The following is an 18250-nucleotide window of genomic DNA, read 5'->3' as shown; positions in this document are numbered from 1 at the left end:
CAGTCAACCAGGAGCCTGAGGCACCTGAGGTACCTTGTTGGCCTTGGCTTTGTTTAAGATGTGCTGACATTCGGAAATGATGAGTGACAGAATCCACCTCGTGGGACCTGCAGGGAAAGAGCTCCGGGCTCTTGGTGAGTGCCAGTTCTGATCTCGGACTGTTCTGTTCCGATAGCTCTGATGAGGCACTGCCCTGCCCTGTAGCGCCTCAGGGTCTGGTCAGACCTTTCTAATTCAGATCCTAGCTGGCTGGAAGCTCCTTGATCGCTGCCAAACTGCTCTCAGAGGGGCAGCTGCCCAGCAGCCTGATTTCTAATTTCAAAATCACACCATGTTTGTGCAAACGTTGTGTGTTTTAGGTCAAATAAACAACTCTACAAACATAAATAAGCTGGTCTCCTGCCTCGATTGATCGTGGGAGAGGGTCAGGGTGAGTGAAGGAGGGAAGGGAGGGAGGGAGGGAGAAGAACAGGAGGGAGGTGGGGACAACGGGTGGGAACCACCACACCAACCACCACCTCCCCGCCCAGTCCGAATGAAGATGCTCAACTTGGATTGGCGGGGAAGGGTCAGGAGGGCCCTTGGGCTCAAGCCCAGGCCCTGGCCAACGGCGACAGTCGCTCTTAGTCCAGCGGGCACCTGAGGTGTATTAACGCCCGCCCCGCCGGCTCTCGCAATGGGTGCCTCCAGCTCCTGGGCTCTGGGACTCCTCCACTTCTCCTCATCCCGGGTCCCCCGGCAGCTGCGGTCCACCTGGCTCGGCGTCGCCGCCGCGCTGGGACTGGCCGTGGTGGCGCTGGGGACCGTGGCCTGGCGTCGCAGGCGTCCCCGGCGCAAGCGGCTGCAGCAGGTGGGGACGGTGGCGCAGCTCTGGATCTACCCGATCAAGTCCTGTAAGGGGGTGTCGGTGAGCGAGGCGGAGTGCACAGACATGGGGCTGCGCTGCGGCCACCTGCGTGACAGGTACTCTGAGTTCTGCGCTGCACCATGCTGACCTAGGTCGGAGTGTGTGTGGGGGGGGTCTCCTCACAGAGTCCTTCCTTCCCAGACAAGAGACCAGGAACTGGGGAAGGGGTTCTGGGAAACGGAAAGAGTGACCCTCACCCTCCACCAGCCAACTCGGGGACCTGGAGCTCTGAAATCTCCAGGTTTTTCACTTCCAGGGGAAAATTTTGTGTTCCCCATGAGACATGTCCTACGCCAGCCAATCCGCAAGCAGAAACTTCAAACTCCCTCCACCTACGGAGCCGGAAGGGATTGACCCTTGGCCACTTTACTTTTTGTGATAGTCTTAAACGCTAGAGAAACCAAGACAATCGATCCCAGAGCACATCGTTGCTGAAGTTGAACATTTTCTTTTAGTTAAAAAGAAAAAAAAAAAATCGGCAAGTGTTATTTCCCCCAGGCTCCTGTCAGATAAAGAAAGGCTCCGCGCGGGGTGTGTGTGTGTGTGTGTGGGGGGGGGGGGGGGGTCTGAACCTGAGATTTGTGCTGTCTTTGGCCACTGGGATTTTGTAAACAGCGATTATAAATCAGGCTGAGGGGTGACTGGTGGGCTCCTCCTCATGGTGTGGACCTTGTCTGGTGTGACCCCTCTTCTTGTGATTTGCAGTTCTCCACGTCTCAGGAACAAAGATTGTTAAGAGGCTGGAGCTGGCTGCCCCAAGGCCTTCTGGCTGATTGCCAGGCTCCCTGTCCCACACTCCCGAAAAGTGTGCACCTTTGTTTCAGGCAGGCAAGAATCCTAACTATTCCTTGCTTTGTAGAGTGGGCTCTCACATACAGTAGCTTACTGACTTTAGTTTCTCTCAGCCTCATGGACAAAGGGCATTGGCATTTTACTCCCATATTGACTCAGAAAAAATGTTTTGAACTTGCACTACAGCTGTGATGGCAAACTCTTCGATTTTGTCACAAGTTCCCAGGGGTTTTAAGCAAAACATAAATAAACAACAACAAATCCAACCAACCAGACAAACAAAAAAAAAATCAGTAACTGCTCCAGTGGGGGACTGTAGCAAGTGTCAGGAAACAGAGAGGAAGGATCTTGAAAGGAGAATTTAGCAAAGGAAATCAACCCCTTACACTAAAAACTAGAAAGTGGTTAGATACTTTCCAGGCAAGAGAGTTGGCACAGCATTCTAGAGAGCTGGGCATAAATAGCAGGCTTAAAGATGGGCACACCCTGGTGTGTTAGCAGGAGTGGAAGACAGGGCTTGATTGTAAAGAATGCCTTTTGCAACACTGAATCCTGACTGTGCCCAGCAGCAAGAAAGAAGTGGAAACCGTCCAAAAGTCCATCAATGTGTTGGAAGATTAATTAAAACGTGCTTTATATAGATGGTGGAATATCACCCAGCCTTGGAAAGAGGCTCAAGTGCATGCTGTAACACGGATGACAATGAAACCATGAAACCAGAGCAGGGCAGAGAGACTGACTAGCTACACATGCTCCAGACTCATAGAAAGTGGAGTGGGGGCTCTAGGGCTGGAGGAGGCAGGTGTGGTGAGTTATTGCTCAATGGGTGCAGAGTTTGGAGACAAGAAAGGTTTGGGAAACAGCAGTGAAGGTTGCACAACACTGAATGCATTTACTGCCATGATGCCACGCTCCACTTGGGTTATACTACTTGTGGTCTGTGTCTGGGCTGGGTCTGGCCAGGGTTCTTGGCTGAATCCAGGTCCCACACAGACTTGCCAGAGAAGCTGGTAACATTATTTGACGTAAACCAAATGTCTAGAGGAATATGCTATCAAGAATGACAGAAGCCAGTCGGAAGATGATGGTGCATGCCTTTAATCCTAGCACTTTGGGAGGCAGATGCAGGTGGATCTCTGTGCATTAGAGGCCAGCCTGGTCTACAGAGTGAGTTCCAGGACAGCTAAGGCTACACAAAGAAACCCTGGTATATTAGTTAGGATTTCTGTTGCTGTGAAGAGACACGATGACCATGGAAACTTTGACAAAGGAAAGCATTTTGGTGGTGGCTCTTGGTTCAGGGGTCTAGTCCATTATCGTCATGGCATGGAGCATGACAGTGGGGAGTAAGATGGCATTCAGGTAGACTTGGTGCTGGAGAGGGAACTGAGAGCTCTTACAACTTACAGGGAACAGGAAGTGATCTGAGATACTGGGTGTGGCTTGAGCATATGTGAAATCTCAAAGCCGGCCTCCGCAGTGACACGCTTTCTTCAATAAGATCACTCCCACTCCAACAAGACCACATCTCCGAATAGTGCTACTCCTTTTGGGGGCCATTTTCTTTCAAACCACCATACCTGTCTTCAGAAAACCCAAACCAACCAAACAAAAGAGCCACATGAGTGAGAACACTCAAGGATCCTGGCAACCACTGGTAACCCCAGTTCCAGATTACCTTATGCTTTCTGTGGGCCTTTGCAGGCACTGCATGCATGTGGTGCACATACATATATGCCTACAAACACCCATATGCATGCAATTTAAAAATAGTGTGTGGGATTGGCATCACCTGTTATTCAGCTGAACCGAATAGCTCCCTGTTCCTGTTTCTGAGATTTCACTGCTTTCAGTGAGTCTCTGGCCTTCAGTGAAGTGGATTCTGACCACTTTCTTGGGGCTTTGTTTAATGAACATGGTCAAGTCCCAGCAATTGGGGTAAAGTATAATTAACATCTTTGGCTCAAAGTGTTCCATCTGTTACACATTAATTCTTGAGCTGTGATTTGCCCCTTTAAAATTAACAGACAATGTCAGTCCTTGTTTGCTTCCTAGGCAATGCTCAGAACAGACAATCAGACAGGCACGCACGCGCGCTCGCACACACACACACCTCTCCACACCTTCCAGGCTTCTTACTGGAAGGAAATACAAGAAGTGTAACTGAGCTCTGGTAATGGCTAAGGCTGGCTGTGCTGGTTTCGTTTTGACAATGTCAGGTTTTGGCTTGTGGTCAATGAAGATGGGAACATGGTCACTGCCCGGCAGGAACCTCGCTTGGTCCTGATTTCTCTGACCTGTGACAATGACACCTTGACTCTCAGTGCTGCCTACACAAAGGACCTGCTGCTGCCCATCACCCCGCCCAACACAAACCCATTAGTTCAGTGCAGGTAAGTAGAACAAAACTCTGGCCTGTGGGACCACAGATGCATGCGACTTTTCTTTAGCCTTTAATTGTTTTAATTCACAGTTAGCTTATAAAATAACAGATGGTTTCATTATGACATTTTGACACACATGTTATATTTTGCTCATGTTAGTTCCATATCCCCTTGTCCCGTACCCCTGCATTGGTCCCTTCTCCCCCCCCCAAAAAAAACCAATTACCTCGTATTTTATATCACATATGTATATATAGGGTTGGGGATGCAGCTCAGTGGTAGGGTGTTTGCCTAGCACATACAAAGTCCTGGATTCACACAATGCTACATAGTCTAGGTATGGTGGTGCACACCTGTAATTCCAGCACTGGAGAGGTAGGGCCAGGAAGATCTGAAGTTCAGGGCCATCTTTGGCTGCAGGAACTCAAGGCCAGCCTGGGCTACATGAAACCTTGTCTACATAGGTAGATGGTGGAGAGACAGATAGATGTATGGGTGATGGATAATTAAATCTAGATGCTACATATAACAGAAAACATGAGGCTTTTTGTTTTGTTTTGTTTTTGCCTCCCACTTTCCTTTAGACCTCTTCCTCCCATGCACAGTCCCTCTTTAATGTCTCATATGTACATGTGTGAACATATATGTTTGTATTTAAATCCAGACTGTGCATATGCTCTTGCAGTTTTGAGGAAGTGTGAACAATGGAGGTCTCCAGAAAGCACACCATCAACAGTTGGGCATTAATTACATGTGACCTCCTCTGCCCTCAGCACTCAGTCCTCTGCATCCTGCGAGGAAAAATGAAGAACTAGCTCCAAAAGCTGGTATAGGGATAAGGAGCACAAGAGCTCAATGTAGCAGGCTGAGGATGTGACTTAGTGGTATAGCGCTTGCCAAGCACGCTTGAAGCTCTGTAATTTAATTTCAACTCAAACATAAATTAATTAATGAAATAAAATTCAATGTAGAAAGCAGTGGGGGCTAAAACACATTCAAGGGAGCAAAGAGAAAAATAATCCCATGGAAGAACACAGAACAAAATGGTGGCATTGTAGGAAGGGTGTCCCGCAAGAGGGGAAATCCTGTAATCTTGCACAGGGCGGTCTTTGCAAAGGGCTCGAGCAACAGTGTCCTGTTAGATATGATATTTAGCTCAAAGGGGGAAGTTGCAAAGTGGAGAAGAGCGGCTGTAACTGAAGACCTGTCTTGTGTCCACATTGGAGGTCAGAGGAAGGAGGACATTGCTAGGGTACTCCATACAGAAGCCCACTTGCTCAGCACTGGAAGGCCAGTGTTCTTGACCTGGCTTAGAAACTAAGAAATCACAGTTAGAACTTCCCTTTTTTTGGATTAAGACAGGGTTTCTTGCCCTAGCTATCCTGGAACTTGCTTTGTAAACCAGGCTGGCCTCACATTCACAGAGATCCACCTGCCTCTACCTCCTGAGTGCCAGAATTAAATCATGGACCACAGTGCTTGGCTGTTTCTGTGTTTTTAATTAATATGCAACATGAGTTGAGCAATAGTGGCTTACACCTTTGATCCCAGCACTTGGGAGGCAGAGGCAGATGGGTCTTTGACTGAGGCCAGCTTGGTCTGCAGAATGAGTTCCAGGACAGCCAAGGCCACACAGAGAAACCCTGTCTGAAAAACAAACAAACAGCCAATTTAAAATAAAAGCAACAAAAACATGAATGCCCAAGGAAGCCCATAGTGTATCCATTTCAATCAGGCCTGGTTGCATCAGCCTGTAATCCTAGCAGGAGGGAGGCTGAAGCAGGCTGTCCATAAGTTCAACAATAGCCTGGGCAACTCAGTGGGACCCTGTCTGAAAAGAATGGCGATGCGGCTCAGCAGTACAGTGCTTGCTTAGTGTGCACCAAGTCCTTGGTTTAAATTCTACTACTGCAATAAATGCCCACCCTTCCCTCTTCCCACCACAGTGGGCTGGGTCTTCCTATAACAACAGTCAAGATAGTCTCCTACATGCCAACTTGAATTATGCAGTTCCTCAATCAAGGTTCTCTTCTCAGGATTCTAGGCTTGGTTCAGCGGGAGGGGGGTGTTGAACATGGGTCCTCATGCTTGTACCAAAGCATCATGTTTTTCTGAAAACTCAGTGCACCTCAAACCTATCATCCCCCTGTATCCTCCATGATGATGAAGGGGTGTTGGCCATGCACACTTGGACTACTGCAGCTTTTCTGATCCATCCAGGAATATACTATTACAGTACTAAAGCCTCTAAATTGCCCCTGCCTGTTGCCCTGTCCCCACTGCAGAGTGCATGGTCTGGAGGTGCAGGGTAGGGATTGTGGGGAGGCAGCTGCTCAGTGGATCACTGACTTCCTGAAGAATCAGCCCTGTCGCCTGGTGCACTTCGAGCCCCACATGCGCCCCAGACGTTCCCAGCTGCTGAGGCCTCGATTTGGGCCCACCGATCAGGTCAGAGGCATGTATGGTCTAAGGGTGGAGAAAAGTTATGTGAGTCTTTGCGCATGTGCCACATTCCTGATATGCTAAATGCTGTCATTTTCATGGCAAACTCTGGGCTCCAGAGATTCCAAGCAATAGGCAGAAAGAAAGCACTTGCCATGCTCACAGCCTGGGCCCTGCTTGCCCTCATGAGTCAGGTTTCTAAATAATAAGGCCAAAGGTATGCAGAACTAGTAAGTCCTGACCATTACCACTATCTAGGCTCCAATCTCTCCAGAAATCTTGATAGACAAGCCCCTCCTCCCTGGCTGACACCATGACCCCAGCCCTTTTCTTCTCCTTTGCTTAAGATTCCTGGAAATATTCCAGTTTCTTGGGATTCATTGTCTCATAGCCAAAGGGAGAGCCACAAGTGTCTCTTGGAAATATTCTCATTTCTTCCAGGATGGGTACAAGAGTGGGGTTCCTTTTTCTTGATTTGGGAGAGCTTCTACTCCCCTAGAGTATCTACTTTCCTATTTATGTAACCACTAGAGAAATACAATACTATTTATTCTTCAGTGGTATCATATTTTATCAGTTCTGTAATGGTGAGGTCCAACTTTTTTAACTTTCATACAATTGTGTGTCAGATTACAAGTACAGGTCAGAGCAGGTGTGGGAAGCAGGTATATGGAGCAGGTGTGTGGAGCAGATGTGGGGAGCAGGTGTGTGGAGCAGGTGTGTGGAGCAGGTGTGTGGAGCAGATGTGTGGAGCAGGTGTGGGGATCAGGTGTGGGGAGCAGGTGTGTGGAGCAGGTGTGTGGAGCAGGTGTGTGGAGCAGATGTGGGGAGCAGATGTGTGGAGCAGGTGTGGGGATCAGGTGTGGGGAGCAGGTGTTTGGAGGAGGTACATGGAGCAGCTGTGTGGAACAGGTGTGTGTAGCAGGTCTGTGGAGCAGGTGTGTGGAGCAGATGTGGGGAGCAGGTGTGTGGAGCAGGTGTGTGGAGCAGATGTGGGGAGCAGGTGTGTGGAGCAGGTGTGGGGAGCAGGTGTTTGGAGGAGGTACATGGAGCAGCTGTGTGGAACAGGTGTGTGTAGCAGGTCTGTGGAGCAGGTGTGTGGAGCAGATGTGGGGAGCAGGTGTGTGGAGCAGGTGTGTGGAGCAGGTGTGTGGAGCAGGTGTGTGTAGCAGGTGTATGGAATAGGTGTGTGTAGCAGGTGTGGGGAGCAGGTATGTGTAGCATGTGTGTGGAATAGGTAAGGGGAACAGGTGTTTGGAGGAGGTACATGGAGCAGGTGTGTGGAACAGGTGTGTGTAGCAGATGTATGGAATAGATGTGTGTAGCAGGTGTGTGTAGCAGATGTGTGTAGCAGGTGTATGGAACAGGTGTTGGGAACCCCAGACTTCACATGGTTAGGTTGGTTCTTCAATACTAAGGCTGCAGGAACTCATCATGATGTCGATCAGTAGGACTGGACAACTTTAGTGTTTAAAAAAAATGAGGACTGATATTGATACCTCACATTAACTTGAAGGTTGCATAAAGACAGGCACCTATAGAATTAGTAGACATTTTCTCAAGTGTAATGAAAACAAACTTGGTCACCTTATTAAATACTAAGGGAATGGATGCTTAGGAAAATGAGGTGATGTGTTTAAGGGAACATGTTTAGTGACAGCTCTAGGACTATGAGGTCATGTTCTGTTCATTAAATAATATTTTATAGGTATAGGTGTTATGTCTGAATGTATGTCTGTGTACCACATAGGTGCAGTGCCTATGAAGGCCAGAAGGTGGCACCAGATCTCCTGGAACTGGAGTTACAGCTGGTTGTGAGCCGCCATGTAGGTGCTGAGAATTTCACTATAGTTCTCTGTAAGAGTAGCCACTGTTCACTGCTGAGCCTTCTCTCCAGCCGCTTTGTGTCATGCAGTTCTGCAAGGCCAGTTAAGGCTTGGAATTGTTGTGACATTTCTATGTAAAGAACTAGAAAAATAGTTATAAAGAGGTGTGTGTGTATGAATTGGATTTTCAGGGACTAGACCCATGATGTCCCCTCTGAGGCATTTCTGGGCCACAGTATATCCCATGTCTGTTTCCTTATCAGGTGGCCTACTCGGATGTAAGCCCATTCTTGGTCCTTTCTGAGGCATCCTTGGAAGATCTCAATTCCAGGATTGAAAAGAGAGTGAAAGCAACTAACTTCAGGCCCAATATTGTCATTTCAGGATGCGGCGCTCATGCTGAGGTAACATTTGGTCTGCATGTTCTCTTTCTTTTTATTTTATGGAAGATGTAATAGTTATTACTAGGAGGTCCCTCACTCTAATCCAAGCATGGGAGGTAGACTCAGAAGGATTGGAAGTTCAGAACCAGCCTCAGCTACATGATTGAGTTCAAGGTCAGCCTGAGCTACACAAGACAGTGTCTCAATGACAACAAAAGTATAACAGTTATTAACGTTGGACTAAACTACAAGAAGTGAGTAGTTTATGGTCCCTGAACTTCACAGTGATCCTGTTCTTGGGTTTGTTGAGCACCCTCCTAAGAAGTGAAGGCTTGTGTGTGATAGATGCGCACAGGTGAGACAGAGTGCTGCTCTGTGAGGTCTGAGGCTTACACAGAGAATCCCGAGTTGGCAGCTTGACTGTTGTGCTAAAATTTACTCAGCATGGACCACAGGTCTGTGTCACTCATGGAATAAACAAAGTGTGTGTTGTCTCTTGCTGCCCGTCCTACTTGCCTGGTTTCTGCCTAGCTGCTGACTCCCTTGAGAAATTTAGCAAGACTACTGGGTAAGGCGTGGGGTACTTACCAGCTTGCTGGTGTTCCCAAACACTTCCGGGACCCCTTCAGATGCCCCACACTGTGCTTCAGCATGGTGAACTATGATGCTGGTTCTAGTGTCCTGGGAGGTCTTGGTAGCTGCTTTGTCTTTGTAATAGCCTTTGGCTGCTGCCTCTGACTCTGTCTGATCTGTCATGAAGTCAGACTCTGGTCATGATGGAACAGAATGGGAGAATTAGGAAGTGTGAAAATAGTGGTGGTTTGATTGAAATGTCCTCCATAGTCTCAGGCATTTGAACAGTTGATTCCTAGTTAGTGGCACTATTTGGGGAGGCTTAGGAGGTGACCTTGTGGCATTCCCAGTTTTCTCTCTCTGCTTGTAGTCATGGTTCAAGATATAAGCCCCTAGCTTTTGGCTTTGGCTGCCATGCTTTACTCTGCCAGCATAGACTCTGTTCCTCTGGAACCAGAAGCCCAAATACACTCTTCCCTCTATAATCTGCCTTGGTCATAGTGTTTCATCACAGCAATAGCAAAGTAACTAATATAGTAATGAATGTACAACAACTCAAAAACACAGCCCTGGACTTCCTCTGAAGGGCTGAGTTTTGTTGATGAAGAAAGCATGTATTCCCTGAGTTTTTATCTTATCCAGAGTCCTTTTCATTTTCCAACATCTGCCTGGGCACAACCCTCTCACAAATTTGCTTCTGGCTCCTCCCTCTGCCCTGTCCCTCCCAGACCCAGTCACATGCACTTGCCTTGTGATTCTCAGTTCTTGACCACATGCTTAGTCAGACTTTGATACTTTGTCCTGCCTGGACCACAAAGTGTTCTCTCTTGAATCCTAGAGAGGCAAGGCACCAGGGGGCGCTCTTACACTTTTCAATGTTTGCCTTGCTCCAATAGCCTTCAGGAGCTGTCTTCTCTCAAACGTAAAGGTCCTTAGGGCACAACATGACCACCCCTGTTTGATCCCAGAACATACCCCCTCCCCACATGCACACGAATATACAATAATAAGTAAATAAATAAAATTTGAAGTTATCCACATATGTAATTAATAAGAAAATGTCCTTACCCCTTCTAGAACACTCCAATTACTCAAGTTCTTCTGTCAGCTCTGCACAGCTGACTTTCTAGTTTCCAATAAAAGATCTACAAACAGCAAACTGGGCCTTTAGCAATATATAACTAAATCCAGGCCATACTCGGACCAGAGGTGCTCATGGGAATTTGTTCTTTACTTTCTAGGATTCTTGGAATGAGCTCCTCATTGGGGATGTGGAACTGAAGAGGGTGATGGCTTGCACCAGGTAAGACCCTCTCCTGTCCCTGTGGGGGAGGAGCAAGGCCTGCCTCTTTGCTTTGTCCCCTATGTGATGCTTTATATGTATCCAGGTGCCTTTTAACAACGGTGGATCCAGACACTGGCATCATGGACGGGAAGGAGCCTCTGGAAACACTGAGGAGGTAGAGCCAGGTGGATGGGGTCTCACGCTGGGGTTCGGGTGTCTGAGGAGCCATGTTTATCGATGTTTGTAAAAGGGGACAGTGGCCACACCACACTTATGCAGAGGAGAAGCTTTAGGCCACCAGGTAGATGGCATGTACAGAAGAAAGTCAGTATATCCGGGGTTCCAGACAGCCTGTTGTTTTCTGTTCCCACTGGAGGCCTTGGGCAGTAATCTCCAGAGAGTAAGGGAGACTCGGTAAGGTAGCATGGAAAATATCACTATGTAAGGCAGGTACTGCAGAGGAGCAGGTTCCGGGACTGAGATGACCATACACTGTAGCTCTTGTTTGTATCCATTCAACATGGAACCAAGGAGATACAGCAAAGAGGAAGACAGGCTGGGCAGTAGAAAAAGACCTGGCCACTGCAGTATTGTGACCATAAGCAAATTTCCTCCTGCAAGGTCCCGACTGTTCTGTTTTAGGAGTTAGGGATTGGATCTAGGTCCTTGTGAATGCTTGGCAAGCTCTTCTACCACAGAGCTCTGTCTCCTGCCATTTTACTTCTTGTTAATTCTTCTTCTTATTATGATTGGTGGTGGTGGTAGTAGTAGTAGTATGGGTGTTTGCCTACATGTATTTGTATGTAGTATGTATGTGTGTGATGTCCACATAGGGCTGAAGAGGATGTCAGATCCCCTGGAACACATTCCAGACAGCTGAGAGCGACCATGTAGGTGCTGGGAACTGAATCAGGGTCCCTCTGCACGAGCAGCAAGCAAGTGCTCTGAAGCAGCTCTTCCTTTTTAGTTTGAGGAGGCAGGGTCTCACTAAGTCATCCTGGTTGGTTCTGAGCTCACTTTGTAGCCTCGGTAATCCTTGGACTTGTGGCTCTCCTGTCTCGGTCTCCAGAGTAGCTTGGACCACTACGTATGACTCTGGTCCTCATAGAGTAAAAGAAACAGGGAAAACTAGAACAGCGTTTGTGTGGGTCAGAAAAATGACGTGGAGTTGATTCTAACCTCTGTATGTCTTTCTCTCTCCCTTGCACACTGCCTGGGGAGGGACGTCCTTTCCCTCTGGCTTTGAAAGGCTCTTGTGCTTGCAGAATCGACTCCTCACTAGGGCTGGTTTTCTGCATTGTCAGGGACCTCTTGGGAGGCTATGTTTGTAGAAAGAGAGTAATGGACCCCAAACACAAGAGTAAGGGCAGCAAGCGGGGATCACAGGAGCCCATACTCACCCCCTGATCTTCTACAGGCCTCTTGTAGCTCAGCCATCCTGCCCTAATTGCTTTTAATACCCAGGGAGATGGTGCAGCCAGCCGAGGTGTCTTCTATCTCTCCCTGAGATTTAAAGTGCTGTGGGTATAGTGATTTACATTCTTCTGGGGACAAGTGGTCATAAATCCGACAGGGAGAGGCCCCTCTGCAGAATATAAATCTTACAGGCAGAGCACCCAGCCCCTTCAACGGCATCTCTAGGTATCGCTGGTGCCCAGGGGTTGGTGTTGCTTTGCACTGAATGTTCTGGGCGGGGAGTCTGACCTCTCACCCACCTGCCTGGCCTTGCAGGCTCCTGAGAGCCCAGCCATATGCTCTAATTGCTTTTATATGGTCAGAGCCCAGCTGGGCAAAGTGAGGCACCTACCGCAGAGAATTATTCCAGCATTGTCTGGCTAGGCTAAGCACAGGGAGGCTTGCCCTCTGCTCATGGAAAAGGAGGAGGATGAAATCTCTGCTCTAAAGGACTGGCTGAAGCGGGTACTTTTTTTTTTTTTTTAATTTTTCCCCCTCATCACTAGGACTGAAACACAGGATGTTGTGCACTATGGGCAAACACTCTGTCTTAGCATGCTTAGGATCTTGAGGTTTCAGTTTCTTTATTTGTAACAACTGAATTTACAGAACTCCACATAACTGAAATAAAGCAACTTGTATCATTTTCAATAGGTGATTAGGTCCTCACCCCAGGTCCTTTGGCATCTTGCTGTATTTATGGATTTGACACTTTTGAGAACAGGAGAAGCCAGAAGAAATTTCATTCTTGAGGCTGGCTGCTTTCAATGACACTTAACCCAACCCTGTCAGTGACCAGGGGTAGTGACAAGTATCCATATGACACCCCTCTGGAGTTGCCATAATGATGCTTACCTCCAGCCATGGAGGTAGATCATGAAGTCTCAGAAATGGACCTGCCCACGGCTTTGTGATCTCCATGTGGGGACTGGCCAGAGACCTTGCCCATGGCCATGCCTGGTCACTGGTATGAGTAAATTAGACAGTGTGAAAAAGACAGTGTGAACAAGGCAGTGGGACTCACATCTGCTCCTCACTGGTGCACAGCACTTTATAGAAGACAAAATACTTCTGTTCACACTGCCATGTAAGGGTAGACATGTCTAACTGGAGGAGGACCAGTTAATTTTTTTTCCCTTTGGAGTTCTGGGATGGAGCCCAGAGCCTCAAGAATGCTAGACAAGAGCTGCACCACTGAGCTATAATGTCCAGTTCTTGGAGAACTCTGTTTAGGCTAAAAAAGATATCTTAGGGCCTCTTGCTTATCAGAGTAATTACATGTTCAATATGCATTGAAATGAAATATGTGGATAAATGTTCTTTGAAATATAATTTATTGCTCAGTGTGGTCTCTGACATTAGTAGTCTCAGTACTTTTGAGGCTGAGGCAGAAATATTGCCACAATTTTGAGGCTAATCTAGTCTGTATGGTCCCAGGTCATTCTGAACTAAAAAGAAAGGTCCTACCTCTAAGTGTAATTTGTTAATTCCAACAGAGATTGCATATGTATTTATATAGAGATGGAGAAAGATATAGATATACATATATAGAGATATAGATATATAGACAGATATAGATGTAGATATAGATACATAGATAAAGTCAGAGAAGATCTTTTCATCAGGCAAGACTAATGGAAAAGGCTTGGTATACACCTCTTGCAATACCTAGTTATGTCCACTAGAGGCTGCTGTTGACCTCACTTGCTCTCACCTGGCAATGAGGAATTGTCCAGGCTAGAGGTAAAGGAGTGACTGGTGGAAATCTCTGGATTCTTACCAGGCCTGGGGAGGAGGGTTGCTTAGGAAGATGTACATATGAAGAGTGGCAGCATCCTTGCTAGAAGATGAGATAGCTTTGAATTCCTGACCTTCTGGGTGGGCTTTGGTATCAGACAAGCATTTGGACACAGGATCCTGGGCACATAGGTTTTGCCTCTGAGACTCACCTGTATAGCAAGGTGTCACACATTCCTATTAAGGCTTTGTAATAGGGGTTGAAGTCATGTGGGAAATGCTTGGTGCATATGCAAGTATGTGAGAGGTACAGAAACTCCCTGAGGTAGGTAGACCCCATAGCCCCATAGCACTGAGTCTAGGAATAAGATATGCCAAGCCACAGAAATGATTGCTGGCTCCTCCCTCCCCCAACCTCCAAAACCTCCTTCATCACCAAGGGAGAGGCAAATAAAAAGAGATGCCTGGATTCATGGTCCAAGGCTATTGCAGGCTGTGCCATGAGGAAACATGATAGGCAAGCTGAGATAGCCCAGAATAGCAGCTTTATCCATCTATCCATCCATCCATCCATCCATCTATCCATCCATCCATCCATCTACCCATCCAGCCATCAATTGATCGATTCATCCATCCGCCTATCCATCCATCCATCCATCCATCCACTCATCCACCCTTCTATCTATCCATTGATCCATCCATTCACCTATCCATCCATCCACCCACCCACCCACCCACCCACCTCCCATCCATCCATCCATCCATCCATCCATCCATCCATCATCCATCATCCATCATCCATCCAGCACACTATGGCTGCAGTGTGCCAGCTCCCATAAGCTGAGGTGGGTTTAGGGGCTCCAGAGAAGACAGACTCATCTTAGTTTCTTTATTAGTTATTATTTTAAATGTATTCTTTGACAGTTTCACGCATTCATATAATGTATTGTGGTGCAGTAGCTCAGTGGGTTGAATGTTACCCTAGCACATCACGGACCTACATTTGGTTCCTCAGCAGCTTCTAAGGTGGGGCAGTGCCACCCAGGCCTGTTATCGTTGCAGAGAGTCATGAGTTCCATGTCTTCCCAGCCTCAGTCAGCTCCTGACCCACCTGGACCATAGGAGACCTTGCCTCAGATCTACTTCCTCAACAGAAAGTTTAGATCTCTGTTGGTTATGCTAGCACACACCAGGAAGATACACGAAGAGGCAGAGGCAGGAGGGCCAGGACATCAAAGCTAGCATGGGCTGTATCGCTTGTCTATGATCATCCCACCCCAAACTTGTGGGACCTTGTCTGTGTCTCTGTTCTTGTCAGCCATTTCTGATTTGAAGAGCAGTTAGAACCATGTTTGTACAATGCGTTTTTTAAAATGAAGTAGAACAAAATCAATACTTTCAGTAATAATGTTTTAAATATGACTGTAATAGAATGGGGGTTAACTTCAATGAGATACCGAGGCAAGCTCCCCTGGCAGAACAGTGCTGGAGGAGGGGGTCTTGCCAGGATATTTCCACATTGGCTCATGGCTTCTTGAGTTTTCTGCCTGACAAAAGTTCATATCCTACTTACCCACCCCCAAGGTCTTGCTATAGAGCAGGTTGGCCTTAAACTTCTCCTGAGTGCTGAATGACCACATCTAGCTCATACCATCTGTAAGAGTGTCACTAATACTCTTGTCCATTCAACAAGCAATTACGGATCAGGGGTGACTGACAAGGCCCAGAACTGCATGTAAGTGGGACAAGACAATTGGGCACACATTGATTTTTCCCAGGGTCACTCTGTCCCATAGAACAGACAAATGTGTGACCTGAACATACAGGACAAAAACGTGGCAAGAACAGAGATATCAATAAACAGGAAATTGCTGCTAGCTTATGGGACTGTGGGCTTCTTCCCTGGAACAGGTGACATTTGAGCTAGGTCTGGAGGAAAGGGTGGAATTCTGCTGCTTGGGGAGAGGAAGGAGGGGTAGTTACTGGGAGTCACCAAGCCAGGTAAAGCACAGTGGGGAATCTTGCAGTGTTGCATGGGTGCAGTAAGTAGCTGGAGAGAAAGGCTTGAGAAACTTGGCCATGGCCAGGCAGGAGGCTTTGTACACCACACAGAAAGCTTCAGTGTTATTTGTTACAAACTGGGGGCCCAGAAAGGGTTTCCTAGTCAAAGAGTGTCAAGATCAGTGTGATCTCCAGCATGGGGACTGGAGAGATTTCTCCGTGATTAAAAGCACTGGCTGCTCTTCCAGAGGGCCTGGGTTCAATTCCCAACACCCATTTTGGGTACCCATAACATTGGTAACTCCAGCTTCAGAGGAGCCAACATGCTTTTCAGGCCACTTCAGTCACTGCACACGTGTGTGATTCTCTTATACACATGCAGAGAAATACTCATACACGTAAGTAAATAAATCTCTATTTTAAAAAGACAGTTATGGGGATGGAGAGATGGCTCAGGGGTTAAAAGCACTGGCTGCTCTTCCAGAGGACCCAGGTTCAATTCCCAGCACCCACCTGGCAGCTCACAGCTGTCTGTAATTCCACTTTCAGTCATTATGACACCCTCACATAGACATACATGCAGGTAAAACACCAGTGCACATAAAATAGATAAATATTTTGGAGAAAAGTTAAAAGTCAGTCACAGAACAGTGTGGGGGGATGAAAAATGAAGAGGTTCTGCTGAGAAGTTATCACAGTCAACTTCTTACATAGCATGGGCATGTCAGCAGCAACACTGGAACAAGGGCAGCAAGAAAAGGGAGAGGGGTCAAATGGTACCCTCCAAGGACCCCGATCTGGGCAACCCTGGACTGGAAAGGAAAAGATGTAAAGGAAGAGCGACAGTCTGACCAGGACTGCGGGGCCGGGGACGGGAGGGAAATTATAGACATGTCCAGGCACATGGATATCTAGTTTCTCTTTTAAAAGCTGTAAAACTTTCTTAAATTTTAGGCTTATTTATTTATTCACTATTTGATGTGTGTGAAGGTTTTGCCTGCTTGTGTGTCTGAGTGCGATGTGTGTGCAGAGCTGATAGAAGGAATGAGGTCAGATAGAGCCCATGTGATCCAGCTGCTACAGGCAGTTGTGAGCCCCCTGGTGTGGGTGTGAGGAACCCAACCGTGGTCCTCTGGGAGAGCAGAAGGTGCTCTTAACCACTGAGCCATCTCTCCAGCCCCAAGTATCTAATTTCTTGATGCTAGAAAAGGAAATGTCACTACAGTGAAAAGCCATGAGGATGTAGCTTTTGGCCATGTCTTGATGGCTCCTTCCAACTGGCCTGTCACTCTCTGGCTCTCCCCAGGGGATGCTGGGCTGTTAGATCTAACTGGACCCTGGTTCTAGGCACAGCCTGCCTGAGTGGGTGGACACCTGCTTCAGTCCCAACAAAGCCACATGGGGTCCAAGTTCTTCCTGTTCCTCCTGACTCATCAAGGTCTTTTCCTGTTGCAGTTACCGCCTGTGTGACCCTTCGGAACAATCAGTATATGGAAAGCTACCCCTCTTTGGACAGTATTTTACTCTGGAAAGTTCAGGGACAGTCAAAGTGGGAGACCCCGTGTACCTTGTGAGCCAGTAATGGGAACTGCATGATCTGGACCAGCAGCTGTTCCTTAGAAACATCTTGGAAGCTGACATCACTGGAAATGGTTCTCTGCCTTTTCTTTGGGTCTATGTTTCCAAGTTTTCCTCTTTCAGATTTCCTTCTGTCTCAGTGTTTCCTGGGTCCAGCACACAAAGCAGAGGAACCCAGCCTTGCAAACTTAGCAGGACTCTGTCGAGTTTCTTGAAGAATGAAGGGATTATCAGAATGCTCTGTTTATAATTATGGAGTAATTTTTCTACTTCTGCATTCGCTTGCCAAGGCAGCAGATGTCCATCATCTCCCCACCCTTCTTTTGGGAAAGGAAAGAAAACAGGGGGAAGACTGTATAAGCCAGAAGAATGTCCCAGAATGTTTTGCTACCCCTGGACATCATGCATACAATGGAAATTAAATACTTTCCCAAGTAAGGTTGTAATGATGACATTTTACTTTTCTCCTCGATTCTGGGGCTAGCTTAAGAGAGAGTAAGTACTGGAGATATTAATTTTTTTTCCACAGGCCCTTCTGAGTCTGGCGTTGTTGCTCCCTAGACAGTGTCTGTGAAGACCTGATGTATCCTTTAACTTAAGGAACACCTCTGAAATGTCAGGACACAAAACTAGCTTGCTAGAACATTCAGGCTGGCTCCCAGCTTTGTGAAAAGCAAGATGATTTTTCTGCCCTTGAAACAAAGTGTTGATACATTCTACCCAGGGTTCAAAATCTTTATTAGCACATGGGGGCAAACAGTGACATCAGAGAGGGAGAGACCTCTCCCTGGGTGCCTAACATGAGATTTGATCTTGCCCAGGGAAATGATGGATCTCAATATGAACAAAATGAAATGGCCCCAAGGGGATGTGGCACTGTCTAGTGG

The 18250-nt window shown here is 47.3% G+C and overlaps 1 protein-coding gene across 1 annotated transcript; it reads left to right on the top strand.

Annotated features, from left to right (window-relative positions):
- The first annotated feature begins 676 nt into the window (after nucleotides 1-676).
- On the top strand, nucleotides 677-17801 carry Mtarc1 (mitochondrial amidoxime reducing component 1). Its single transcript, XM_051186500.1, has 7 exons — nucleotides 677-963; nucleotides 3919-4092; nucleotides 6369-6531; nucleotides 8615-8755; nucleotides 10549-10610; nucleotides 10696-10767; nucleotides 17241-17801. Exons 1-7 carry the CDS (start codon nucleotides 677-679, stop codon nucleotides 17365-17367), a joined length of 1026 nt encoding a protein of 341 aa, XP_051042457.1. The 3' UTR covers nucleotides 17368-17801.
- The last annotated feature ends 449 nt before the right edge of the window (nucleotides 17802-18250 follow it).

Source organism: Phodopus roborovskii, unplaced genomic scaffold, assembly GCF_943737965.1.
Source record: "Phodopus roborovskii unplaced genomic scaffold, PHOROB, whole genome shotgun sequence".
In the NCBI taxonomy this organism is placed as follows: Eukaryota; Metazoa; Chordata; class Mammalia; order Rodentia; family Cricetidae; genus Phodopus; species Phodopus roborovskii.
This window is presented reverse-complemented; position numbering and strand designations above follow the sequence as displayed.